Source organism: Chelonoidis abingdonii, chromosome 2 (assembly GCF_003597395.2).
Source record: "Chelonoidis abingdonii isolate Lonesome George chromosome 2, CheloAbing_2.0, whole genome shotgun sequence".
Lineage (NCBI taxonomy): Eukaryota > Metazoa > Chordata > Testudines > Testudinidae > Chelonoidis > Chelonoidis abingdonii.
In genome coordinates this window covers 59,562,983-59,590,722 of record NC_133770.1, presented here as the reverse complement: position 1 = coordinate 59,590,722, position 27,740 = coordinate 59,562,983, and the positions used below count along the sequence as shown (strand labels likewise).

The window sequence follows — 27,740 nt, the reverse complement described above, 5'->3', positions numbered from 1 at the left end:
CCACTCCCTGTCCCTACTACCTCGACCCCATCCACACCCCCGCCCTCCACAGGCCCCCTGGGACTTCCACACCTATCCAACCGCCCCCTGTCCCCTGACTGCCCCCCGAGACCCTCTGCCCCTTATCCAACCCCCCTGCTTCCCGTCCCCTTACCATGGCACTCAGAGCACCAGGACTGGCAGCTGTAAGTACTATACTGTAAGTAGCACATTCGTATGGGGAGCAATTGAATACACTACACCTGCCCTCCATACAGTTTCGGAACCCCAGTGTGGCCCTCAGGCCAAAAAGTTTGCCCTCCCCTGTACTAGACGATCACAATTGATGGTCCCTTCTGGCCTTGTAATCTCTGAATATATTACTGCCAGTTTGGAAAAGGAAGGTTACTTACCAATAATTGTAGCTCTTTGAGAAATACTTGTATGTTCAGACTCAGGAGATACAAAACACCTGCTTGTGGTGCAGGTATCTTGAATACAAGAAGTAGGAATATTTAAAGCCCCAAATAAGACTGTGTGGGTTAGAGGGCGGAGTTACAATACATTGTGGATTTCCTAAATTAATTACAGTAGAACAATAGTTTCCTTTTTGAGATAATGTATAGAATACCCACTCTGTGTGACCTTATTAACTGTTTATAATTGTAATTTCAAAGTAGTACTCTTAGGCTATATAACATTGTTTCAATACCCTGATTATGGGGAGATAAAGCTAAAAATTTAAAGTTAAACTGTTGTACTGCCCTGTTACATGAAGGTGAAGTAATGGCTCTGGAAACTTTCAGGTTATTTATTGTGATCAGAACTGCCAGAAAATGCACTGGTTTACCCACAAAAAAGTTTGTAAGACGCTGAAGGAAGCTCATGAGAAGCAAGAGCTAGAAGCTGCCAAAGAAAAACGGAGACAAGAAAAAAAGCAAGAGAGAGGTTAGGATCTACAGTTTGCTAACTAAAATTAAGGCTGCACTAACAAATTGTACTACAAGAAGCAAAAGTAAATTGTGTTACTGCATGTACTAAGTGAGGTTTAAGAGAATATCTTGGTTGGTAGAAAAAATGGCAGTAATTTTTGGAATGTTTGACTTCTTATTTGTGAAAGCATAACTTGACTCTTGAGTACAGTCGGGCACCAGGAATTCTAACTTTGCTGTTTCAAATCTTAAAGCTCTGATCAAAAAACCTGTATAACTTCGCTGTATAACTGGAAGACCAAGTGATAAGTTGAATAAAAACAAAACCGCCAACCCACACACTAACCCACTGTCCAAAAGTTTAACTCCAAAGTTAATTCTTCGCTATATTGTGAGTCTGGGGAGCAGAAGAAGGAACTTTTGTGCGAGTATGTAGGGGGTGGCTATTTGGTTGTTTTGGGTTCTTTCCTTTCAACCACTAACAAAATGACAAACTCTGAAGATCCTGTAACAGAGTAAAAATGCCTAACACCCTTCCTCCAAAACAATTTTTCTGTATGTTATTCAAAGGAAAGTCCCTGAAGTAGCATACGTGCTCATTCTCACTTCCTATCTCTTAGCCCTCCTTCCCCATTTTATTATCACTACTTTATATGTTTAAACTTTATTGTAGGCAGTTACCAAATACAGGAGCCATGTCGTGCTTGCCTTACTCACAGGAGAGTAGCTCTCCTCAGTTGGGCAGTGAAAATACTACTGCAGAGCAGTTATTAGTGTATCAGAAAACAACTCCACCTAGTGACCATCATGTAAAATTTAAGGAGCCAAAATGGGCTTTTTTAATCACTCTGACCCCTAAGTAGACCCTAGAGGCTGAGGGTGCAGGAGGGTGCTCTGGGCTGGGACTCAGGGGTTTGGAGGGCGGGAGGGGGATCAGGGTTGGGGCAGGTGGTTGGGGTGCAGGAAGTGGTCAGGGGTGCAAACTCCAGGCAGCATTTACCTCATGCAGCTCCCAGAAGCAGCAGCATGTCCCCCCTATGGCTCCTAAGCAGAGGCATGGCCAAGTGGCTCTGTGCTCTGCCCTGTCCACAGGTGCTGTCCCCACAGCTCCCATTGGCTGCAGTTCCCAGCAGGGGGCAGCACTTGGAGCTGGGGCAGTTTGTGGAGCCCTCTGGCTGCCTCTACACTTAGGAGCCAGAGGAACATGCTTCTGCTTCTGGGAGCCACACAGAGTGGAGCAAGCCCCAGACCCCGCTCCCCAGTGGGAGCTCGAGGACCGGATGCAGCCCCCAGGCCATAGTTTGCTTACCCCTGCCATAGGCAGAATTCCTGTGTCTAAGGTCACTTAATGTAGTCCTGCTTCCTTATTACTTTTAGAAGAATAAATATCACGAAACTTGTTTGATAGCAGGGTGAATAAACGTCTCAGTGAAACAAAGAGAAAGTACCTGCCAAATTCAGCCTTAAGAATAACAACGTCCTCTTCTTGTGTGAGTGTTCCAGCGGTTTGTTAATGATGGGGTTTATGAGATGTATATGTCTTCTTTTTTTTTGTTAGATGAAGCACAGGAAGCTGATCCTGGTTCCACAAATGAGGAGCAGTCAGACCCTCACCCAGGAGCTACCAAAGGAGTGGATCCAAATCATGCAGTTGACAAAACAGAGGAAAGTGTGCTTAACAATGAGCCAGTGGCCCCACAACCTCATCCTGACAATCAGTCTGAAAGTGAGACCAGCTTAGCTGACATTGCTGTGCAAAAAGTTCAAGAATCTGAAGAGTAAGATGATGGTGGGCAGGGGACTAAGGTCTTGGCTGAAGTCCCTGTACTTCAATGTCACGATGCATATTCTATGTGGAATATGTTTGTAGCCCTCACTGCATAGCATATGCAAGACTTCCTGTGTGAGATAGCATATGTCTTTTTTCCTGAGTTAAGAAATAGGCCAGCGTAATCACATACTTTAAACTCCATCATAGGTTGTCAAGACAAGTCATTTATACTCTGGTCAATTCTATATTTGCCTATATCCCTCTGGTTGTACCTACAGTAAGTGTAGTAAACCTATGAATGAATATCTGTGGGAAAATAAGCCACTTGCTAGTGAAATGGGAAAACATTCAGATCACTTGGATTATCCTTGTTTCAAAAATTAAAATCCTAAATATAGTAAATTTAAAGATTTTTCTCCATATGCAATAAAATTGAAGCTGAGAGAATCTTATGAAGTCATATGGGAGTTGAGCAGTTAAATTGCTTTACAACTCTTCACGACCTTTTTTTTTTAAGTTTTTATTATTTTTTTTTTTGAGAGTCTTCATCTAGATTCTGAACTCTCTTCACTGTCTTTACTGTGATTAGTGAGTTTCTGCTGTTGGTGCACAGCAATATATAATTTGTCTGTTTTGTGACAATTTTCATTAAATGATACTGCTGATCCAGCTGTCTCAAGTTGACCGTGAAATGTATCTTTCAAATAATTACTTATTTGTTCAGAGAGACAAGACAGGTGAGGTGATATCTTTTATTGGACCAACTTCTGTTGGTAGAAGGGACAAGCTTTTGAGTTTCACAGAGCTCTTCTTTGGGCCTAAGGAAGCTAACCAGTGTGTGTGAGCTAAATACAAGGTGGGACAAGTTGCTAAGGATAAGTGGTTCACAGATGCTGTAGGAGACCACTTCAAGTGAAGTGGGCAATTATTTTTTCAAAGATATTCAAGTCTGTCACAGACCAATGAAAAGATTAGCCCCAAGTTTTTAATATTAAACATTTACATTAACTAGAGTGGGATAGTTTCTAAATTTTGTTTTAAGGAAAGGTTTCCTTTCTAGAACAGTGGGATTTTATGTTTCTGAAATATTTGGTAAGCATTGACCACATGCTTGATGGCCAATACAAGACAAAAAGTCCTGGACCCATTGAAGCCAATGGGAAAATTCCCAGTCACCCTTGATTCTCTCACCCTTATATTTGATGAGTGGTACAGTATGTCATGAAATCAAAGGGACAGTTCACAAAGTAAGGTACCACTCACCCTGTGCAAGGGTAGCAGAATTTGGGTTACAGGAATCACTATGCTTAGTAATTGGTGTGTGTAGGATTAGGTCTTTAAAAAGCTCACATAGAGAAAACAGGACTCCCTAGTCAATCTAAAGGAAGAAATAATATCCCAGAGAGCATGTATACCAGTTGCCATTTAATTAAATGGCAAAAAAAATTATCACAAAGTTAAGGTTGCCAGGTGATAGTTCGTGCCCCTCCAGAACGTCAAGTTCAACAAAACTCAAACTTCTGAAATCTGGGAAATTCAGGGTTAAGGTAAACACCCACGTAACCTTAACTCCGTTCCCATGCAGCTGGCAAGAGCCACTGGAAACTGCAGCTGTTAGGTGTAATTATATTGAATGGTGGAAGAGTAAGTTGGACCAGGCTGGAAGACCTGTGATTATGATATGAGGAATTCTGTGTCTTGAGTCTCTCTCTCTCCCCCCACTTCCCGCTTTGTGTGTTATCAATGAAAGGAGATGTATGTATCACTTGAAGTTCCAGTCTGCATCACTTCATTTTAGAATTCTGTAGGTTGTCCATAACAGGGCACTGGGGTCTTCTTGCCATGGGTATTGTCAGTAGTGAGGCGGGATATGAGAACAGTCCATGGACTTAAGGCTGGATAGAGGAAAGCATAGGTTTAGGTGGTATCCTAAGTGTGAAGGAGTTGTAAAATTTAACAGCGACTTCATACCCACACTTTTACAAGTGTGGCATTGTCAAGGCAGTCGGCTCAGTGTTTGAGTCGGCAAGCGCAGGTAGCACCTGTCCATTACAGTAAAAAAGCAGAGCAGGGGGGTATGTGTGTGAGGGGGTGTATTGGGCATTTCTCAAAGAGGAAGGAGTTAGGGTTGAATGGGCATTCACCTTGACTACATTTACTGTTCCTAGTTTTCAAAGGTTTGAGTTTGGCTGATCCTGACAGTCTGGAGATGAGCTATAACCTGGCAATCATAACACTGTCTTAAGGAAGTTTTTTGCCATTTAATTTCCTAGTTTTCTAAAGAGTTAGAGAAATGTTTGTTGGTAGGAGTTAGTGGCACCCCCATATGTACCTCACCTGAGCCCCCTTCTCACTTCCCCTACCAGAGTTACTTTATTTTGGCAGAATGTAATCAAAGGGGTTTTTTGGTTTTGTTTTTCTTTTTAAACCAAAAAGTTAGAACATAAATGCTTGGTGGCCTGGAGACCAAGGGGCATTTATGGGTGGAGAAGTGGGGGGAAACATGGGTGAGAGGAGTATGGGGCTGCCTCGAAGGGAGAGGGATGAAGGGGGATGGGTGGCAGGGGTATGCCTCTACTCTATCCATCCTACCTTGGTTCCTGCCTCCCTCCCCCCTTTCTGCTCCTATCCAGTTCCCCACTTGGCTCTTGCCCCTACCCCCCTCTCCTTCTAGCTAGTCCCCTCCATCCTCTGGTTTATGACCTCCTCCTGTCCTGTGCCTATATACCCCTTCAACCCCTCTCCCTCTCCTTGCACCCCACTACAGCTCCTGTCTCCCTCCACTAGCTCCTGTTCCTCCTCACCCTCTGGCTCCCGCAAGCCACCTTCCCCACATGCATCTCTCTTCAGTCATGCAGTTTCTTCTTTCTCTTCCATATTAGCAGGGGGAGCATTGAGAGCACAGGAGAGACAGTCTCCTTGCTGTCTGTTCCAATGCTTGGTGGCACATCACCCCTGGCAGTGGGGAGGAGCAATTAGAGGGAAAGTCATGCTTGGGTCCCTACAGTGCTAGGCTGGAGTATTCTCAGTGCACACAAAATCTTGAGAGAATTTAAGAACATGAAATTTACTTCTGTAATTGGGTAAATCAGAGCGTAACCTTACATTACAACTGTCCCAGTGCAATGTACTTCCCTCTTTCCTGGAGACTGACATTTTCTTCTACACCACACTCAGCTTCATACTGCTGTGAGATAAAATATTAGATCTCTTCTAATTGTACATCCTGGGATAAAGCACCTACAGTGTTTAACTGCTAGGATGCAGGCTAGGCTCTGTGCATTCAGTCATGGCTCTCTGATCCACCAAAGCTCTCCCCTACCCCACGTACACTGGGAGATAAATCCTGCCTTTCCTTTGATGGAACAACTCAAGAGGTTCTCCATGAGAGCAGTGCAGTAGAGTTTTCCCATGAGGAGGGATTAACACCTCTGTCTGGCTAATTCCTAGTGTTTCAGCTTGACCACTTTGAGAACAATTGCCAAGAAAGGTTTCTGGCTAACAGGAGGTAAGAAATGTTGGGACTCTTGTAAGAAGCCAGCGTGGACTTACCTTGCATCTTCTCTACATTCCTAATGTAATTAGCTTTCCCTGCTGCCAGTTCCAAACACTTTCCTTTGAACAATCAGCAAAGAAAAAAGTGGATTGTAGCAGGAGTTGGGAAAGAGGAAAAAATTAAGATAACCATGATAAGGACTATATAATAACCTTATACACAGAGAACCTTGCAGTAACTTCATTTGGGAAAGAGAGAGGCCACATGAAGCCTTAATCTGACCTGGAAGTGTTAGAAACTAAGGTGGTAAGAGAAGCCCTGATTAAGTTAGAAAAGAGGAGGCCACCAGCAAAGACTATCAAAGATCAATATATTTGTCCTTAGTGTCCTAAAAATTAATGTACAGGTGTGCTTTGTTAATTTGTCACAACAGACAATATGGTACTCATGAGAATTCAATTAGTGGCAACATTATGATAAAGTTACAGCAAATCTGTGACCAGCATTTTCTAACTTTAATCCTTGAATCCCTACAGTTGCGATTAAAGGAAATGAATTTAACATTTTCCTGCTGAAAGTTCTTTTAATCAAGTATAAGTTATAGCATACATGTCTTATGGATATTAACTTACAATAAAAGTTTAATATCCAACATGTACGTACATATTTTCTAAAGAACCGAACAGTTATCTGAATTTGACTGTCAGCTTCTCATAGGGGTCTTCTGGTTTGTTTTCAAGGCGTATTCCTAGACAGGTGGGTATTTTATTCCAATCCACAGAGGAAAATTCCATTATAGATCTCTTCATTGCTCTCATAAAAACAGCATCTTCAGGGTTCTCAAATGGAACTCTACAAAAATAACAAAACAAATGTAAATAACTGACATGATAAAAACAATTTTTCCCAACCACTTTGGAAATAATTTCTGTAAACAGTTATGTGGAAAGGAATAGTAGAGGCAATTGATTAAACAGACTAGTCTATAACTACTCAAGGCATTTTTTTGTATGCTTCCTCTCTAAAACTTGAGATCAAAATGAGACAAAACAAAAGAATCAAAAAAGGCAGAGTCATAGAAGTCCAAGTAAAAGAAACTTCATTTTTGATTAAACTAAATGCAATAAAGAAACTAATCAAAATGTATTTTCCTTAACTTTAAAAAACAAGTGAACGCAGTCCAAAAAGATATATTAATACAATATTAATTGTTCAGGGTTGACTTTCACAAAATTGCATTTATACACAGGAATATGATTCTGTGCATATAGATCTGGTTACCGTAGGAACTGTAACTGAATTTTATGTAAGCAGCGTCTGAATGAACTCTCCTCTGACAGCTAGCTGGGGATGGGTAGAGACTTCAGGAGAAATCTGTATTTACATGAACACACCTACTCTGCCAAGATATACAGCAGATAGAGCTGTGTTGCTCAAAGTGATCAACTTTGGCTGGTGTTGGGTTACAAACCACTTCAGTACTGAATACAGGGGTAGTGAAATGTTATCAATGTTGTCTTTATTGTATGAATAAAGGGGAGCAGAACTGTCCTTAACCTAGCCCAAAAAAGGGGGTCACCCTCAGCTGAAAGCCAGGGGCTCGAATGCTAGAGCCCTGTGAAAGTAAGAGGTGGTGGAGATAGGTGTCTTAGTCAGGATATGTGGGCTCTCCTTAACAGTTCCCAGTCTGGTTTAATCTGTTTTCCCTGCTGCTCACAGACAGTGCTAAATTGCTTAATTAGGAGCCTTTTGTTACTTCAAATATTCAATAAGAGCCAAAATCACTTGTGGTAGGGCAGTGTTTCTGCCTAGCCTACTGAAAAATCACTAAGAGACTGACCTACAGAAATCAGAGCAGAGAGGCAGGTGGCAGCAGAAGGTAACTGATGGGCAGTCAGCAAAAGTGGCAAACAGTTGGCTGGTGGGATGGCCAGGCAGCAAGGAACCACGACTGGCAGGGTGGCCAGCCAGAGCAAGTGATGTGCTGCCTTCTCCAGGTGGAAGGTGAACTCACACACATGTGCCTGTGAACCCTAGGTCCTCACTGACCAAGGACAACCAGTGTGAGTGGGGTATGGTGACAGAGCAGAGGGGGGCACAGTAAAGGAACTTTTGGTTGAAAATCTTCTGCCCGATGCACTCTGGGGTGGGTGTCCTGTTGAGAGTTTTATGTTTATGAATCCTCCTTGTGGCATTTTCCGTAATTCATGCCAGGTGACTTCTCTCCTCTCATTAAAAGTTGCTTTTCTACACACACACTCTGTGCTTGCAAGTGGGGAAGTGTTGCCCCTCAGAGGCACCTAGGGGTGGTGTGTAACTTTCCTAGGTTACTGAGTGGCGGCTTGAGCCAGTTCTGTGTTGTATTGTTGAAAAGGAACCCGTGGATATTGAACCCAGCCCTGACTGCTGCCGGCCCCACCTGGCAGAAGGGTTACATGAACATGTAAAATCTTAATCATTACACTGCATTTATAGTCTCTCTTGCAGATGTAAGTGATCACACACTCAGGCAAATGCAACTGATGTTTATTTCATTGTTAGTCTTCTGGATAATCAAGGTGCAAACTTCTGATTGCTCATTTTGTGCATGTCATACTTTAGTTGTACCATCGGAGATGTGAGCTGTAGACTTACAAAATCATTGAAGAGAGTAGAGGTAGAAAGAAACTCAGTAGTACAGTCATTCTCATATATAGGTGCTCAGGTGTTGGGCACAGCATAAAAACTGAATAGGATCTCTGCATAAAGGCATGTACACACATTATCATGTGCCTAGCTTTAATCATGTGAGTAGTTCCACTGACTTCAACAGGTCTATTCCAGTGCTTATAGTTAATCATGTGCTAAAGTGCCTTGTGGAATTTGGCACCTGAGCACCTAAAAGCAACAGAAAGTACATGCAGCAAGCAGTGTGGTATTGAAACCAGCACAGAACTGTTTTCATTAAGGATAGCCCTACGCAATCAGCAAATCATAAAGTGGATAACCCCGTGTACTTAACTTGTTAAAGGAAATGGTAGTGAACTTATGTGCACTAATGTGAACATGCTAATTTTAAAAATATTTCTCAATAATGTCCATGTTTAAAACATAGCTACTCACACGTTGCTCACTGATAAATTAAAACAAGCATGACTTTTAAAATAACTTGTAAAGTTGCCTCATACAAAAACTGCATCTAAAAATCTCAGAGCATTAATAGCATTTTCCCCCTATCACAACACGAGAGAGAGAGAACTAAATTTTATCTTTATTTGTATTATACATGAAAAATCCAACATAATAAGCCAACTGTGGGCTGAGAAATTTCATTCCACAGAGCAGCATTTTTTTCCAGGAAGATGCCTATTTAAGAATAGGCAGTTAGAAGGAAATTGTCTCATCCATGTTATAGCAGAACTACTTGATTGCTCTAACACATTAATATACAATATTTTTAGGACTTAGTGCAGGGTTGGGCAAACTATGGGCTGCATCTGGCATGCCAACCATTTTAAGCCAGCCCTCGAGCTCCCGCTGGGGACCAAGGTCTGGGGCATGCCCTGCTCCAGCCAAGGAGCAGGGTCAGGGGCCGCTCCACACAGCTCTCAGTAGCAGTGGCATGGCATAGCCCCCCTTCTGCTCCTGCACACTCCAATGGCCCCCTCCAGCGCTCCAATAGGATGAGGCAGCATGCAGAGCCACCTGGCCACGCCTCTGCGTAGGAGCTGGAGATGTGACATGCTGCTGCTTCCGGGAGCCACTTGAGGTAAACGCTGCCACGCCCCAGCCCGGAGTCCGCTTTTGCACCCTGAAGTCCTCATTTCTGGCCCCACCCCAGAGCTTGCACTCCCAATCAGAGCCCACATCTCCTCCCGTAGCTCAAACCTAATTCTGTGAGCATTCATGGCCTGCCGTACAATTTCTGTTCCTAGATATGGCCCTCGAGCCAAAAAGTTTGCCCACCCCTGACTTAGTGTGTGATATTACAAAATGAACTGCATTTTATGATACACCTCATTTCCTAATCAGGAATACTACTGAAAATGTATTGAAGATAGCAGCAGGTGGATTGTCTCACCATTGATGGACACAGTGGTTTATCCCACCACAAAAAAAAGAGCAGAATATTTTTTTTAAAGTTACTGCTTTTTGGGGAGGGGGGCAGAGAGGATTGAGTGAATAGGCACAAAGCAAACTACTTACTTATTTATGTGATTTGCAACTTCATAACCTGTAACAACAAATTTATAATAAGCAAATATTTCTACAGCACTTTGACCATTTAAGAACTACAGTTTGTTTTAGCTCCTATTGACTTGAATGGTGCAAAATCAATCCCTAGGAGTGCCAGCCATTACAAGTGAATATTAGTAGTTAAATCAAAATATAGGCTATTGCTTCCTGGTTATTAAATGTTTTCTTCTGACTGTTTATGCTGTGTAATTATTCATGTTTTACTTCATCCCTCAAAATGCTGCCTTTTTTTTTTTTAAAGAAATGATAGCACCAACCCGCCAATAGCAAAGCAATGTAAACATATGATACACTGTTCAAATATTTCAGTTTCTAACTTCCCAGAGGAAAAAGATTAAAAGTAACTCTTAACCTGCATTTTAGAAATTATTATTAAACTAGTAAAGCTTATAGTCATTGTTTTGCATATGATTTAAAACTACAAAGCATTACGCTCAAAATCACTTGCAATTAACTTATTTTAAAGTCCAAACTTTGGACTCTGAATCCCTGACATTGGTTTATTATAACCAACTGCATGATGTTAAGTCTACAGTGAGAAAATGTGTAAGTATTTTTATCTGTAGTGGACAGTTTTGTAGATAGAGCATAAGAGTTTTTAGAGCAGGCTCGTATGACATGACAGTAGAATCACCTGTGACCTTTCTCTACTATTAAAGTATCCACTGTTGGTAGCAGTGAAGCTGCAGCAGTGTAAAAAGTTGTCATTTTGGTTATAACAGAAACCCATTTTCAATGGCTCCTGAGTTCCATATTTTGCTGTTTAAGAAAGTGTGAGGCTGAATGTAGGCTAACTTCAGTGGGACTAATTCACATGTTTAATGTTAAGCATGTGCTTTGCTTCATCAGGGCGATACTGCATTGTTCAAGCAGATATTTTAAGAACTCTTAAATTCCTCCATACAAAAAAAAGCAGCCCAGCATTATAGTGCTAGAGCTTACTAAAATAAATGTATAACAGCGTTTCAGAGAGAGTAATCTCTACTTACCAGCCTGATTAAAGGAAGTTTTGACTATTTTTGCTACATTAAATTCAGAGACACAAAAGAGAATACCTGGATTATATTTCAGGGTTTGTCTGGGCGGGGTGTGGGGGAGGTTAATCGGCAGCTTTTTGATGTGCATGAGGTAATGTGAAAGACAGAAACCACACTAATATTGTACACGTGGAACAATGTGCCCACTTTTAATATGCATCATTATTTTGTGCACACAGTGGTGGTCTGCTGAGTATTAAGGGCATGGTGTTCTTGAAGAGTATCTCATTATCCTTTGCTTCGCTGCTGAGCAGTATGCATTCTGGGATTTTTCTTGCTATGCATTGTGGGCTGCATAATGGATGCCAGGCAGGTTCAAATTTTTTAAAAATCACAGGCTTCCTCTGTCTCTACCTCATACTTCCTTTCTGGGCGGGCTAGTGCCATTTTCAAACTGCTGTCAGCCAGCATGGATCCTGCAATGTGTCAGTGGCCTCCTCATGCTCATCCTCCAATGAGTTTTGCTAGTTGTCCTTGGTGGAGTGGGGAAGAAAGCATGCAGCAGGCTCCAAACTTTTTCTGGGTATGGTGGTCATGTAGTTGTGGAAAATCCTGTCCAACCCTTCAAAAATGGATAGGTTTCATGTCTCCTGATGGATTTTTTCCTCTCATCCCTGGTTTTAATAGAGGTCCTCCTGAGCGGTTTGCTCTTTATCTGGTACTGGTTGGTATATGGTTGTGAACCCTTGCAGACTTCTGCTTAGTCTCCATAAAAAGATCTAACTCCCTGTATAGACAAGATCACAGCTTGTCTAGAATGAGCAAATCATTCATTAAATTCCAACTGCACACTCAAAGTGCATTCATTTACACCTGCCCAACCCCATGGAAAACAATGGGATTGCATATTTGTCACTGAGAATATAATTTGAAGCCACTGTGGTTCACGTCTACCTTAGGAAAGAATTTCGTTTGCAGGATTTTTACTAGTAAAGACAGTGTGCAAGACAAAAAGCCCCCTCTAAATTTGAGTTAGAAAAAACATCTTTCTTTCAAAGGGATCAAGTTTCATCTGGACTCACCCAGACTCAACAAACATGACATGCTACGTTGTCACAATTCAAAGCAGAACCACATTTTAAACTTCTACAAATAAAACAGGTAGTGACAGATGTTAAGTATGTAAGTCTACTAAAAATACAAACTTGTGTGTGACTGATATTTCTAATATGTATATATCTGTAAAATATTTTAAGCAGAAGGATCCAGACCTAGAGTTTTGTGTATTTAGACGCTATAGAAAAGGCCGATGCACCATCTGCAACACTATTTAAGAGAAAAACTCTTTCTTCGGAAGACTGAAAAGGTTTATAATGTCAAACAAGCACCAGAGGGCACCAAATTCTAAACAGCCAGTTCTGTCTGTGACAGATATTCATGAGACTTCTGTTGGTGAGAGAGACAAACTGTCCTACTTACACAACAGAAGTTGGTTCAATAAAAAAATACTACCTCACCCATCTTGTCTCGCTAATATCTTGTGACTGACATGACTAAACCAACACTGCATACAGATATTCATGGTCAGTGCATAGGTACAGTACCCTGGAAAAATTAATTTCCCTGTTAAATCTGTTTATTAAACAGAAAATGTGAGTAAAAACTTTAACACCAATGAGAATACATTTTGAAAAGAATGAAATTCTATTTTGAGTAGCTGCCTTAAAGGCAATTCTGTTGTTCCAGACTTTGATTAAAACACATAGTGTAATATACAAATTAGAAGAAAGGACACATTCACTGCATGTTGCTACAGGTTGTTAATTAAATAAGGAAGCAATCTGAGTTCATAAAGCATATCTATTTCATTATTAAATCTAATTAATTTTACAACCAAGTTGGTGAAAATTATTCTAATTCAAATTACCTGGAAATATATGTTTTTCCCCAAATCATTATAAATACCTGGAGACAGCAGCAAACTTTTGGCACATGGAGTGCTTATGGTAGATGCTGTCTTAGCCACCACTGGCATATCTATTCTCTTTCCAAAACTTATAGACTGGAGAACACGGGACCTTTCGTGGTTGTAAATATGTAAAGCTGATTCCCTTTCTTTTTGAGTAACTTCTGTTAAAAGAGAAATAAAAACTATTACCCTTTCTATACCAAGGAATAAAATCTAAGCTTAACTGCTTGCTAGCATTCAGATGAAAACTATTTTCTCTACAGGATTATGACCAGATCCTCAGCTGGTATAAATTTGTATAGTTCCATTTACTTCAATATAGAGAGATACTGATTTATACTGCCTGAAGAATTAGGGTGAAAGCCTGACCCCACTGAAGTGAATACCAAACTCCCATTAATTTCACTGGGTCCAGGATTTCATTCCTAGACTCTGTTTGCATGGTGTTTAAATGCATTATACTAGAGAACTAAATGAAGTCTTAAACTGTAAGATTCATATTCACAATAAAACAGAATTCCTGTTCAAAGTCAGTAATAATTCCCACCACTCAGTTACAGAAAGTTGTTGTAGTACAATCAAAAAAAGTTTTGCAGCTTCATTTGCCCGTTTGTTTTAAGATCACTTGTAAATTTTAAACAAAGTGGTTAAGATTGTAAATCAAAAGGAGAATTTTGACACTAAGAATATGCACCACCCACTAATCTCAGCACTTTCAAACTGAGATAAATGTGAACTAAAGACTCAAAACAAGAAACTCTGGTAGAAGTATTTTGAATTTGGTAAAGTCTTTTAACATTGATGTCTAGGGGACCAATTAGAAAGGAACTGCAGTAGTTATGCCTGGGGGTACATACAAAAGTGTGACTAAGTGTCTTGTGTAAATGAGGAAGACAGGAGTATATCTTAGTAATGTTGCATAGTAAAGATGGGAGTTGTAATGTTAAAGAAATAGTTCTCAAATTGACAGTCAAAGTTAAAGTTTGGTAAAAAATACTGCCTAACTTAATTCAGGAATGATCATTGTACTATGGTTGTATTTAAAAGAAGATTAAGTCCATGAATTTAACAAGATTATCTCTGGACTTTGTAAATATCAATATAGTTTCCCTAGCTTAAATTATAGCCAGTTCTCCTCTATCCAGCAGTGATTCTCATTGCAACAGTAAGAGAAGTACTGTCCTGAATACTGAAAAAGTTATTCTGAACAATGCCAAATGTACACTGATAAGGCCTCAACTGGAATATTGTGTCCAGTTCTGGGCACCACACTTCAGGAAAGGTGTAGACAAACTGGAGAAAGTCCAGAGGAGAGCAACAAAAATGATTAAAGGTCTAGTAAACATGACTTATAAGATTGAAAACACTTTTTTTTTTTAGTCTGGAGATGAGATGATTGAGGGTGGACATGATACTAGTCTTCAAGTACATAAAAGGTTGTTATAATGAGGAGGGTGATAAATTGTTCTCCTTAGCCACCAAGGAAAGAACAAGAAGTAATGGGTTCATAATTGCAGCAAGGGAGATTTAGGTTAGACATCAGGAAAAACTTCCTGTTGGGGTAGTTAAGCACTGGAACAAATTACCTGGGGGGGGCTGTGGAATCTCCCTTACTGGAAGTTTTTAAGAACAGGTTAAACAAACACTCGGCAAGGATGGTCTAGCTAATAATTAGTCCTGCCTCAGTGCAGGGGACTGGACTAGAAGATCTATCGAGGTTCCTTCCAGTACTACATTTCTATGTTCAGAAATAGGCTTGAGGTCCACCAGCAAATGTGTGTTTATAACAGAGAAGTGCACATACAAATTGTCATGTGGGGCTGATCTTGCAAACCATTACTTGTGAAGACAATCCTTGCTCAAGCAGAACCAGCGAAGTCAATAGAACTATTTTATTTTTAATATTTAAATTGTAGTGGAGCCAAAACTCTGCACTCTGTTTCTCAAACACTGCAGAAGAGACAGGTTTCTGCCTGGAAGAGGGTACACTGAAAATGCAAAGGGATGCACCATAAAGACAAAATGTGATGACAGATGAGTCTTATTAGTTACACAGTTTAACTGTAAAAATCTACAATACAACTAAATTCCTCTCATCCCACCAAAACTAAACTCACTCATTCCCCTTTCAGTAATTCCCAGCTTCAATCCTATGAGTGACATTTTGTGTTGAGAAGAGGCACAGTAAAAGAACAGATAGCTGAGGAGGACGAGGGGGAAGGTCAAAGATGGCTTTAAGTCACTTTATACCCTCCTAATTCTGAGCTGGGGTCTGTAGTGGCCCCCAGCATAATTTAGACACATCCTGGGGTGTTGTTCAAATGATGGCAGCCTCCCCAAATGGGCTTTCCGCAGCAGCACTGCCCAGAATCTCCACAACACTGTGTGCTGTGGCACCCACCACTTGACCCCTCCCACCTCAGCCACACCCCATCACTAATACTGGTGAGAGGGTGCTGAGCCTCAGGTCTTGCACCGGGAGAATTATCCCCTGGCCAGACCTGGGGCTTCAAGGGCCTCCTTTTCCACTCCCACCCTATCACCCAGCATAAAGGGATTGGAGCAAGGTGAGAATCTTACCCGCTGTCTCCCAACATTCCTCCTCCTACACATCATTGAAAGTTCACTCAGACGACAAAAAAGTCATGTTGGTAAATACACAACTTAGGCATTTATTGAACAAGTTGATCTTTAGGATCTATTTCTTCTGTGGCATCTACAGGAACCTAGCTGATCCAGTCATTAACTCATGTATTTGATTTACTACTGTTTATTCTTCAGACAGAACCCTACTTGGCCAGGTTTTACCTTGAGGGCTTGCTGGGAGGATGTAGGGATGATAATTTTATTTCTGGTGGGCTTAGCCAGTTTTATGTGGATAAGATCAATTAAGAAACGTGCATGCATTTATTTAAAATCTACAGAGGTGTGCAGACCTCTGGGTGAGCACAAACTGAAATAAACTAGCCATTGTACATGCACTTACCCAATCTGCACACATGAGGGTAGGTTCATATTTCTGAACACTGACATTAACCTCTCTTAAATTTGTTCCATAGAATTTTATGTAAGACAAATGAGATTTCAGACTGTAGACGCACACATTTTAAATAGCAAAGAAGCCAAATCTTTTAGTCAGTTTCAACACGAAAGGTCTGATATCAAGCAGAGAATTGTTTAGTTCACACAAGCTCTACCTGCATGCAAAATCTCACCATTAATTGGATTACATTCATTATACATTTTGGTATATAAGCAAGAAGGAGAAGGAGGAGAGAAGGAGAACAGCCACAGGAAGAATTCACCTACTTTTCTAAATGGCCTAGAGTCTTAAGTGACTGTCAGTTCACTGTGAAAAGAGGAAAACAGTCCTTACTCTTCCTGTCGAGGAGCTGTACTGAGGGAAGGAAGTATGTCACATAAAGACGGTAACCTGGATCTTGTGACAGAGGGTTGTGAAATAGATCTGCAAAATTTAAGGAAGGAAGAAAAACTATAAAAATCAACAAGCCTGGGAAAATAATCACCATTTGGCAAAGATATTGCAGAATAAAATTAAATACACCCAAATTGTTTTTATACTATGAGCCAAGCCCTCTGGTCTTTAATCAAACAAATTCCCTTGCCTTAATAAGGACTGCAAGATTTGGCCCATTGTGAAATGTTCAATGAAAATAGATGAATTAAGATGCCACCTAAGGTGCTGAACCTTTGAAGTTCCTGCTTGATCTTTTATGATTAACTAGGAGATTTTTATATACTGACAAAGCCACAATTTTTTTGCCTTTGATTTTGGTATGTACTGTAAGATAAGTATATACTTAAGTACACAGCAGTTTTACCATATACATGGAATATAAAATGTGAATGACAGTTTTCTGACTTTTGACTGTATCTAGCTGGAAATGCCTCAGACAACTCCAAATATGTATCAAACAATGGGTGAAGCATATAAATTTCAAAAGTGCTTAAGTCATGTACAACTCTAGGTCTTGTGCTCCTAAATCATTTATGCCCTTTTCACAATTTGGCTCAATTACTCAGAGTTCATAATATTTATGTGAACAAACAAGCCCTTTTAATGGGAGACATTATTTTTCTTTGAGAGACATATGTATCAGCCTAATATTGCCATTTTGCCAGGAGTGGACACACAAAGTGTCCTAGATCAAATGCCAGACCATTTGGGTTCATGGGAATGTCATCACAGGACACTGAAATCCAGTGGGTACACCAAAATGGAGTCCAGCTCATTCCCTGGTTGACTGGCAGACAGACCAGAAGAGATGGTTTATAAAATGGGTTGTGCAGCAAGCCTATTTCTTTTCTTTACATGATAGCTGTGTCTGTCAGCCATGTAGAAGAGAAGGGGCTATCTGGCCACAGATAACTACTGTGATGTACAGTATTTCAAAAGGAAAAGATAGGAGTTAAATAGTGGAGCAGGACCCACTCTGCATGTTGATTAGAGGTGAAAGAGAAATCCCCCAAACCCGTTAGTTCCACCACCACCAGAGGACCTATAAGTCACCTTGGAATTTTCCCCCCTCTCTTAGAAACTGTGTGGCAGATACTTTGCTACTCTAGGGGTATCTACATTGCTGACTCTACATATGGCCAGTTGTGTCCAAACCACACTATTGTTCACCCAGAAACCCCTGAAGCGCATGTCTCAGGGCAAGTAGATGCCGAGCTAGCTAGCTCACCTGAGGAGGTATGGACAGGTGCTCGGGTGAGTGGATACGTGCCCAGATGAGCTGTGGCTCAGCCCCATACCAGCTCACTTAGCACTGTGGATGTGGTGAAGGAGTGGCTACTTCCAGAACAGACAGTAGCTATCTCAGTGGGAGCACTGTCTACACCAAGGACTAGGTCACTATAACTGCATTGCTCAAGGGTGTGGATTTTTCACACCCCTGAGCGACGCAGTTGTACTGATGTAAGTTTATAGTATAGCCTGACCTCAGAGTGTCACAACTAAATACAAGGTGGAAAAGATTGTTTAGCATAAGTAGTGAACACATATTTCCAGGGACCATTCAAGGTGAAGTGGCCCACTAATACCTTGCCAGTCATAGGGAGGAGCTCTGGGGGACTTATTAATGGGTTATAGATTGTTGTAATAAGACACAAATTCAGTATCTCGAGTCAGTCCATGTTCTTTAGTGTCTAGCAAAGTTATGAATCTAAGCCCCCAGGCATGTCTTTTGAAAGCATCATGCAGCTTTCCTTTGAGAATGAGGACTGATACTGTATAGGTCGGATATAGAGTGACTGGGCGGTGGGGGATGTGTTCTAAGGCCAGAGAAGGGGGTTCAGGAAAGATTCCCTCATCCATTTCCTCCTTATGACTGGTCCATTTCATGTGAATGATCAATTTCACCTTGAATAGTCCCTTGAAATGTGTTAAAACTTAAGCTAAACAATCTGTTCCATTTTGTATTTAGCTGTAACACTCTGCGTAAGCTTCCCAGCCCTGAAGAAGAGCTCTGTGTAAGCTTGAAAGCTTGTTTCTCTCACCAACAGAAGGTGGTCCAATAAAAGATATTACCTCACTCACCTTGTCTCTCTAATATCCTGGGACCAACATGGCTACAACAACACTATATACATTTAAAAAGCTGTTCAATTACCCTTCATTATAAATCACTGAAGTAAGGCCAATTAATGCATTATTTAATTTTTCCAGGAACCTTATTTTACTAATGAACACCAAACTGTGGTGTACAATCTTATCTTTTAAGGGTTGAAATATGGTGAAAGTTACTCCTTGGGAATTCTGCATCACTGTGCAAGCACAGAATTAATGTCCCCGCCCCCCACCGCACAATAACTGATTCTGATAGGGATGCGAATGGAAGCGGTGAGAGGGGTCATGCTGCAATTATACCTTTTTCCCCACTGGGGCTGATGTGGTGCCAGAAAAGAGAGCAGCTGGTTGACAGGCTGAAGCAGCCAGCCATGGAGAGGGAAGAGGCAGAGACTGCCTTCCTCATAGTGTCCTGCCTGCAGGGCCAGGTTAGGTGGCATGGGAGGGGGAAAGGAACTGGTAGAGCAGGACACAAAGGGCTGCTCTGGGGTCACAGATTGGAGTTCAGAAGAGGTAATGGGGGGAGAGACTGGGGCAGACACACAGAAGCTAGTGGGGTCACAACACTGAGCCAGGGCTGAATGAGAGTAGGGGTGCATGGCCACAGGGGAACACGGGGGAGGGAGAGTGCAGGGACACATGGGGACAGGGGCAGACGTGCCTGACTGAATGCAAGAGGCCAGGGGTCAGCCAGGCTCTGCATGGGGGAGGCTCCCCAACTTCCTAACAATCCTCCCCTTCACCCCCACAAAAAACAAACAAGAAAAAAAAAAAAACCACACACCATACCTTTTCCCATAGTTCTCCTACCAACACCCAACAACCCTCCATGTCCACTCCTAGGTTTCTTCCCAGCACCTACTTCCCTCTCCATCAGCTATTCTGTTAGCACTGACTCCCCAAGCCTTTGCACGCCTTCTAAGGGATGTGGGAAATATGTTTCTGTACTGTAGTTAAATTAATTACTTAAAGTTCTGTATTAATATGCCTAGTAAGGAATCTATTTGTTAAAAAACATTTCCTGATTTTTTTTGTTGTCTGTATTGTTAGACATATTTGCTGACAGGTATTTTTAAATCAATGACCAAAATAAATGTAAACTGGCATAATTATGTTGTATTATTTTGACAAATAAAATATGCAGATTTTTAAAATATTGTATGCATAATTTTAGGGCTGTCAAGCAATTAAAAATATCATAATTAATCACCCTGTTAAACAATAGAATACCATTTATTTTAAATATTTTTGGATTTTTCCACATTTTCAAATATATTGATTTCAATTTCAACACAGAATAAAAATTGTACAATGCTCAATTTATTTTTATTATAAATATTTGAACTATAAAAATATAGTATTTTTCAATTCACAATGCAAGTACTGTAGTGCAATTTCTTTATCATGAAAGTTGAACTTACAAATGTAGAATTATGCACACAAAAAAACTGCGTTCAAAACTAAAATATCAAACTTTAGAGCCTACAAGTCCACTCAGTCCTACTTCTTGTTCAGTCAATCGCTCAAACAAATTTGTTTACATTTGCAGGAGACAATGCTGCCCACTTCTCACTTTCAGGTGACAGTGTAAAGAAAAACAGGCATTTGTGATGGCACTGTTGTAGCCAACATTGCAAGATATTTATGTGCCAGATGTGCTAAAGATTCATATGTTCCTTCATGCTTTAACCACCACTCCAGAGGACATGTCCATGCTGATGATGGGTTCTATTCAATAACTATCCAAAGATACGCAGACAGATGCATGTTCATTTTCATCATCCAAGTCAGATGCCACTAGCAGAAAGTTGATTTTCTTTTTTGGTGGTTCAGGTTCTGTATCCAAGTGTTGCTCTTTCAAGACTTCTGAAAGCATGTGCTACAACTCATCCCACTCAGATTTTGGAAGGCACTTCAGATTTTTAAACCTTGGGTTTAAGAATTTTTAAAAGTTTTACATTGTTTTGTTTTTGAGTGCAGTTATGTAACAAAAAGTTTACATTTGTAAGTTGCACTTTCATGATAAAGAGATTTCAATAGGGTACTTGTATGAGGTGAAATGAAAGATACTATTTCTTATAGATTCTAGGACTGGAAGGGACCTCGAGAAGTCATCGAGTCCAGTCCCCTGCCCTCATGGCAGGACCAAATACTGTCTAGACCATCCCTGACAGACATTTATCGAACTACTCTTAAATATCTCCCAAGATGGAGATTCCACAACCTCCCTAGGCAATTTATTCCAGTGTTTAACTATCCTGAGAGTTAGGAACTTTTTCCTAATGTCCAATCTAAACCTCCCTTGCTGCAGTTTAAGCTCATTGCTTCTTGTTCTATCCTTAGAGGCTAAGGTGAACAAGATTTCTCCCTCTTCCTTATGGCACCCTTTTAGATACCTGAAAAGTGCTCTCCCTTTTCCAAACTAAACAAACCCAGTTCTTTCAGGATTCCTTCATAGGTCATGTTCTCAAGACCTTTAATCATTCTTGTTGCTCTTCTCTGGACCCTCTCCAATTTCTCCACATCTTTCTTGAAATGTGGTGCCCAGAACTGGACACAATACTTCAATTGAGGCCTAACCAGCGCAGAGTAGAACAGAAAAAGGACTTCTCCTGTCTTGCTCACAACACACCATCATAATTTTTACAGTACAATATATACTAATATATAAACAATATACACTTTGATTTCAATTACAACACAGAATACTATATGAAAATGTAGAAAAACATCCAAAATATTTAATAAATTTCAACTGGTATTCTATTGTTTAACATGCAATAAAAACTGTGATTAATTTTTTTTGAGTTAATCGAGTGAGTTAATTGCAATTAATCAACAGCCCTAGTTAGTGCCTGACAATTTACAGGTGCCTAGAACCCCTCTTGTCAGGTATCCTGGATTGTGTTTACAGAGTGGGGTGAGGTTGCTGCAAGGACAGGTGCAGCCATTTTGTGACTGCTAGGATTTTCTATGTGCATGTGTTTTTTCAGTTGTAAAAAGTGTAAAAGAAATTTCAAAAATTAAAACTCTGCAATTTCTTTAGTAAACGGAGGAAACTGCTTCTATGAAAAGGTAAAAATTTGCTTAAGTACAGCAAATATTCCTAAAACTTTCCTCCAGCCTTGATTTTTATCCAACAATTATGAGATTACAGCACTTTTTCACAAAGATTTAAAACATTGTCACAATGATCCCTGCAAAATTTTCCAGACCATACAATGACATGAAGTGGAAAACGTAAGTCACAATCAAGTACCTCAAAAAACATCATTGTCAATGGGATAGGTGCTATAAATGCAAGGAGTGAGGATGTCCAGGACATAAAGTGCATGACGATACCACAACTCTGTTTTATTTCATTACACTTTCTACCCCTGGGGGAATTCTGCACCAAAAATAAAAATTATTTGGGCTGTCGATTAATCGCAGTTAACTCATGCAATTAACTCAAAAATTAATTGTGTCACAACCCTAAACCTACGCTCAAACATGGTGTCTGTATGGTCAATTGTCGGTCAAGGGATCACATTGGTGCTGTGTGCCTATTCTCTAACCTTCTGTCTGGTCAATTGTGGGTCAAGTTAGTCCCATGTGCAAAAGATTAGGGTGTCATGTGCAAAAAAGTAGTGTGCCGGGTGCAATCAGACGCTGACACGAGTAAGAGTCTTCAAATAAAACTATGTCTCGCGCCAAAAACGGCAGGAGTATCTGCAAGTTAGCTGAAAGGCCTGATCACCCTTTCAGCCAGGGTCTCCTCCGGATTTTGCCGGTTCGTGTCATGTCATTTCGGTTTTTGGATTATTTCCCATCAATTCGTCATGCTCTCGGTGTCTGTACTGCTGGTCATCTGCGCTTGGAGTGTGGTATGTGCATTTTAGTTTCTGTAAATACTCTGTTGCTTAGCCTCTTCCCTTTTTTCCCTTCTCTTACTTGGTGCAAAGTTGTGTATACAGTATACGAGAGCCAAATTGTTGTATTAATTGCTACTGTGGTTGGTTGGTGTATTTTACACTATTCGGTTAATGTGTGAACAATTTACTTAGTTTTGTGTATCTGCTCTGGTTTTTAGTGAGTCGTTGATCATAGATCATTTGGTTTCTTGTTGTTGGATGTAAATAGTCTGTTTTAAGTTGTGGGTTTTTTTTGCTTTTTTTTTTATATTCTGATAGTATTTCTAGTTGATAAATTACCCTTCCCTGGCCCAAGGTGTAACTTATTCCCATTAATAAACAGCCACGTGGTTTGAAATTTCAATCTGTCACGTTTTGATTTTCTTCTCTCAATCAAATACTTACTCGAACCTGCATTGGTCTCCGACAAATTGCACTTTTAAACAATAGAATATCAACTGAAATTTATTAAATATTTTGGATTTTTTCTACATTTTCAAAAATATTGATGTTAATTACAACACAGAATATAAAGTGTACAATGCTCACTTTATACATTTGCACTGTAAAAGTGATAACAGTATTTCAATTCACCTCATACAAATACTGTAGTGCAATCTATCATGAAAGTGCAACTTACAAATGTAGATTTTTTTTATTACATAACTGCACTCAAAAACAAAGTAAAACTTTAGAGCCTACAAGTCCACTCAGTCTTTTTGTTTAGCCAGTCACTAAGACAAACAAGTTTGTTTACATTTACAGGAGATAATACTACCCATTTCTTATTTACGTCACCTGAAAGTGAGAACAGGCATAAACTGTGGCATTTCTGTAGCCAGCATTGCAAGGTATTTACATGCCAGACATGCTAAACATTTGTATACCCCTTCACGCTTTGGCCACCATTCCAGAGGACGTGATTTGATGCTGAGGACGCTCATTAAAAAAAAAATTAAAAAAAAAATGTGTTAATTAAATTTGTGACTGAACTCCTTGGGGGAGAATTTTATGTCCCCTCTTCTGTTTTACCTGCATTCTGCCACATATTTCATGTTATAGCAGTCTCAAATGATGACCTAGCACATGTGGTTCATTTTAAGAACACTTTCACTTGAGATGTGACAAAATGCAAAGAAGGTACCAATATGAGATTTCTAAAGATAGCTACAGCACTCGACCCAAGGTTTAAGAATCTGAAGTGACATCCAAAATTTGAGAGGGACAAGGTGTGGAGCATGCTTTCAGAAGTCTTAAAAGAGCAACACTCCAATGCAGAAACTACAGAACCTGAACCACCAAAAAAGAAAATCAACCTTCTTCTGGTGGCATCTGATGAAGATAATGAAAATGAACATGCATCGGTCTACACTGCTTTGGATTGTTATAGATCAGAACCCATCATCAGCATGGATGCATGTCCCTTGGAATGCTGGTTGAAGCATGAAGGGACATATGAATCTTTAGCGCATCTGGCCTGTAAATATTTTGCAACACCAGCTACAACAGTGTTGATGTGCAGACTCACCCCTGTGGCATCTCCTGCTGGTGACTTCTAGGAATTAGCTCATTCTAGCTCCAGAGCACCCTCTGCAGGCTGGTGATCCACCTGTCCTCTGGCCCCATGTCCCTCCATGGACCCAGTGCCCTGTTAGCTGGGGTGCTGCCCCCAAGCAGTAACCCCTTTCTCTCAGGGTCTCCTCTCTCCATGAAACCCCCACCCACTATCCTCACCTCATCTCAATATGAGGCTACTGCCAGTCACCATCTAGCCCCCACACCCTGGGATAGACTGCAGCATCAGCCTACTCATCACTGGCAAGGTTGAGTTTGGACTGCTACCTTTGCCTGCCCTGGGGTGCCCTCTGCAACCCCCAGTACAAAGGGCCACCCAGAGGATTCAGGGGGTCTGGGGCAAGGCAATTTTGGGGGCTCTTTCCATAAAAAAAACTTGCAATACTATCATCTCATGGGGGCCCCTTGCAGGGCCTGGGGCAAATTGCTCCAGTTGCCCCTCACCCCCCCAGGCAGCCCTGCCCAGTACCTGTTGGCCTTATGCGAGACTTCAGCCTGGGGCTTTCAAGGCTGGAGCTCCCCAGCTCCTCTGCCTTTCCCCAGCCCTGCTCCGCTCTAATACCCCATCTCTAGCTCCCTGCAGCTACGCCCTTCTCCCTCTACAGGCAGAGGGAGACTGCTGCTTCTGGCTTCCCTGGCCTACTTATAAGGCCCTGTTGCTCAGTTTGGGGCATGGCCCCGGCTGCAGCCACTTCCCCAATCAGCTTGGCTTTTCTCTGCCACAGTCCTCTTCCTGGCTGTTTTACACCCTTCAGGGCAGGAGCGGGGTCCACACAGCTACACAGTGCCACGTGAATGCCTGTTCTCACTTTCACATGACATTGTAAACAAGAAGCAGGCAGTATTATCTTCTGCAAATGTAAACAAGCTTGTTTGTCTGAGCTATTGGCTGAACAAGAAGTAGGACTGAGTGGACTTGCAGGCTCTCAAATTTTACATTGTTTTATTTTTGAATACCATTTTTTATATAATTCTACATTTGTAAATTCAACTTTCATGATAAAGAGATTGCACTGCAGTACTTGTATGAGGTGAATTGAAAAATACTATCTTTTGTTTTTATACAGTTCAAATTACTTGTAATCAAAAATAAAAATAAAGTGAGCACTGTACACTTTATATTCTGTGTTGTAATTGAAATCAATATATTTGAAAATGTGGAAAACATTCAAAAATATTTAAATAAATGGTAGCCAGTTATTGTTTAGCAGTAAGGTTAATCGTGATTAATTTTTTAATCACTTGACTGCCCTAGTGGAAACCCAATTAATCACAGTCCCCTCCAGCCTCAACCTTAATAAAACCTGTAACAATGGGTTTTATACAGGTTTGCAATGTCACAAGCACAAACACAGCAACCCCCCAGCCATAAACTCAAAACACATAAACAGAATTTGTGGTCTGTACCTAGGTTGACATGTAACATCATGCAAGGTTAAATTAGTTTTACTGAAAGGTGGCCCACAGCAGCTGCACAAGTGAGATGTCATCTTCTGTCTGGCACCCAGATGGATTTGTAGGAAACTCCAACGAGCCTTGAGCCTACCAAATGCTGCAGCTGCTGAACTTGAAATTGAATTCCTTTCTTCCAGGGCCACTGACATTGGGGTACAGTTTCATCACCCAAGGCAGGTGTGCATATGCAGGACCCCCAAAATAATAGTTGGCACAGATACCCCATTCATAACATTTCTGGGGACTAAGGTCCCTGCTTTCCCCTTCAGGTACAAGCCAGATCTCTTCAGCCTAATTTCACAAATATTTCCTATACTTTCCATGTTGGTGTTGAAGAACTTGTCTCTGTGGTCCACCAAGTCTTGCATAACAGTGGAATATTATCCTCTGCAGTCCTCATACTAATTTGCCCCTTCTGGTGGGTGAACTCTGAGCACCAGTGCCATTGATGGTCCCAGCACAGAATGGGAGACTCATCCTCTGAAAACTAGCTATTATTTCAGGCATGTTTCTTATGCCAACCACCAGAGGTAAAAGACAGTGCTAATGGCATCACAAACCTCAACTACCATGAACCCAACAGTTAAGTTTCCAACTCCAAAGTGATTTGCTAGATACCTGTAGCTGTCCAGGATAGTGTAGCTGTCTGGATAGGGCAACAGTGACACACGTTTGTATCATTATGATTCCCTCAATTGAGTGTTCTGGTGCTGGAGGGTTGGTGCAAGCTCCTCACATAGCTCTATGAAGGTCTGTTTCCTCATGAAGAAGACCTGGAGCCACTGCTGCATTGTCCCAAGTCTGCAAAACGATGTGATCCAACCACACCATGTGAGTTCTCCTATACCAGAAGTGACAATAAACCAAAGGGTATTCCGTAGCAATAGCAGCTTTCATCAGATCTGTCCAGCCTGCCATAAATCAACTGCCCTCATTCCTCATGGCCTGTTGACTTCAGTGAGTCAGAAAATGCTATCCAGCCACAGAAAAGGTTATCCAGTGTCTTAGTGAGTGCCTATCTCACTGAATAAACATTTCTCCTGCAATAAGGAGCAAGAGTAGGGCCAGCTCATCCAATGAATCCATGACTTCCATCCAGTTCTGCAAGGATAGAAGTCAGGGGCCACATAATCTCGAAGTGCCATCGGCACACATGTAAAAGTGGAGGAAATTGTTTTCTGTGCAGGGGTCCAGGAAAATACTATATTCCAGTCCAACAACACACCACACATCAGTTCTTAAAGTGCCTCTGTATGTCACAAAGAACCTTGGGATATGAATCCTGAAATGGTAGTGTTAAACTCCTGTACCTAGAGCAGCAGTATGACTGCAGGTACATACTGTTGTACAACGTCCAGCATAGCAAATGTGGACTCTCGGGGCAGATTTGCCTGGTTCATGCCTGCATGAATACAATCCAGCACTCAGGTATGCACATCAGTGTAGACATACTCTAAGGCTGAAACAACTCCTGTGGATTATGCAACTTCAGTGGTTATGGAGAGAAAGAATAAGGTTATGGAAAGAGGGATAAGATATCGAAGCAAACAGTTTAGTGAGATTCATAAAGGATTATTCACTTAATTGAATAAACACAGAATCTCTCTGTGTAGAATATCAGATATTCTACACAGGTTAGAAAGTTATAAAATGTCAATCCTTCTTCCTCAGGGCATAAAGCAATTGCCAGACAGGACTGGTGAAGAGACACTCTCTTATGTTATAGAACAGGCCTGCACAACATGCGGCCCCAGGAGCCTCACTGCACGGCCCGCAGCAGGGATTCTAAATCCCCCGCACACAGCGCTTTGTGGACAGCCCAGAGCCCTTTGAATCCCGACAGCAGCAGGGAATCAAAGGGCTCTGT

The 27,740-nt window shown here is 41.1% G+C and overlaps 2 protein-coding genes across 3 annotated transcripts in view; one reads left to right on the top strand and one right to left on the bottom strand.

Annotated features, from left to right (window-relative positions):
• Positions 1-3,347, top strand: part of ANKMY2 (ankyrin repeat and MYND domain containing 2) — a 27,209-nt gene extending 23,862 nt beyond the window's left edge. Inside the window, exons 8-9 of the mRNA XM_075063383.1 lie at positions 764-927; positions 2,470-3,347. Coding sequence (XP_074919484.1) covers positions 764-927; positions 2,470-2,693 — 388 coding nt within the window. The 3' untranslated portion in view covers positions 2,694-3,347. The remainder of the gene's footprint in view (positions 1-763; positions 928-2,469) is intronic.
• Positions 3,348-4,640: 1,293 nt separating this feature from the next.
• LRRC72 (leucine rich repeat containing 72) overlaps positions 4,641-27,740 on the bottom strand; it is an 87,844-nt gene continuing 64,744 nt past the window's right edge. Inside the window, exons 6-9 of one of the 2 annotated variants that reach the window (XM_032801417.2) lie at positions 16,737-16,826; positions 13,357-13,521; positions 10,364-10,391; positions 4,642-7,030 (exon numbers count right to left, since the gene is read on the bottom strand). In XM_032801417.2, coding sequence (XP_032657308.1) covers positions 6,865-7,030; positions 10,364-10,391; positions 13,357-13,521; positions 16,737-16,826 — 449 coding nt within the window. In that variant the 3' untranslated portion in view covers positions 4,642-6,864. Of the gene's footprint in view, positions 7,031-10,363; positions 10,392-13,356; positions 13,522-16,736; positions 16,827-27,740 lie in introns of both variants that reach the window. The other variant, XM_032801420.2, reaches the window with a different exon arrangement.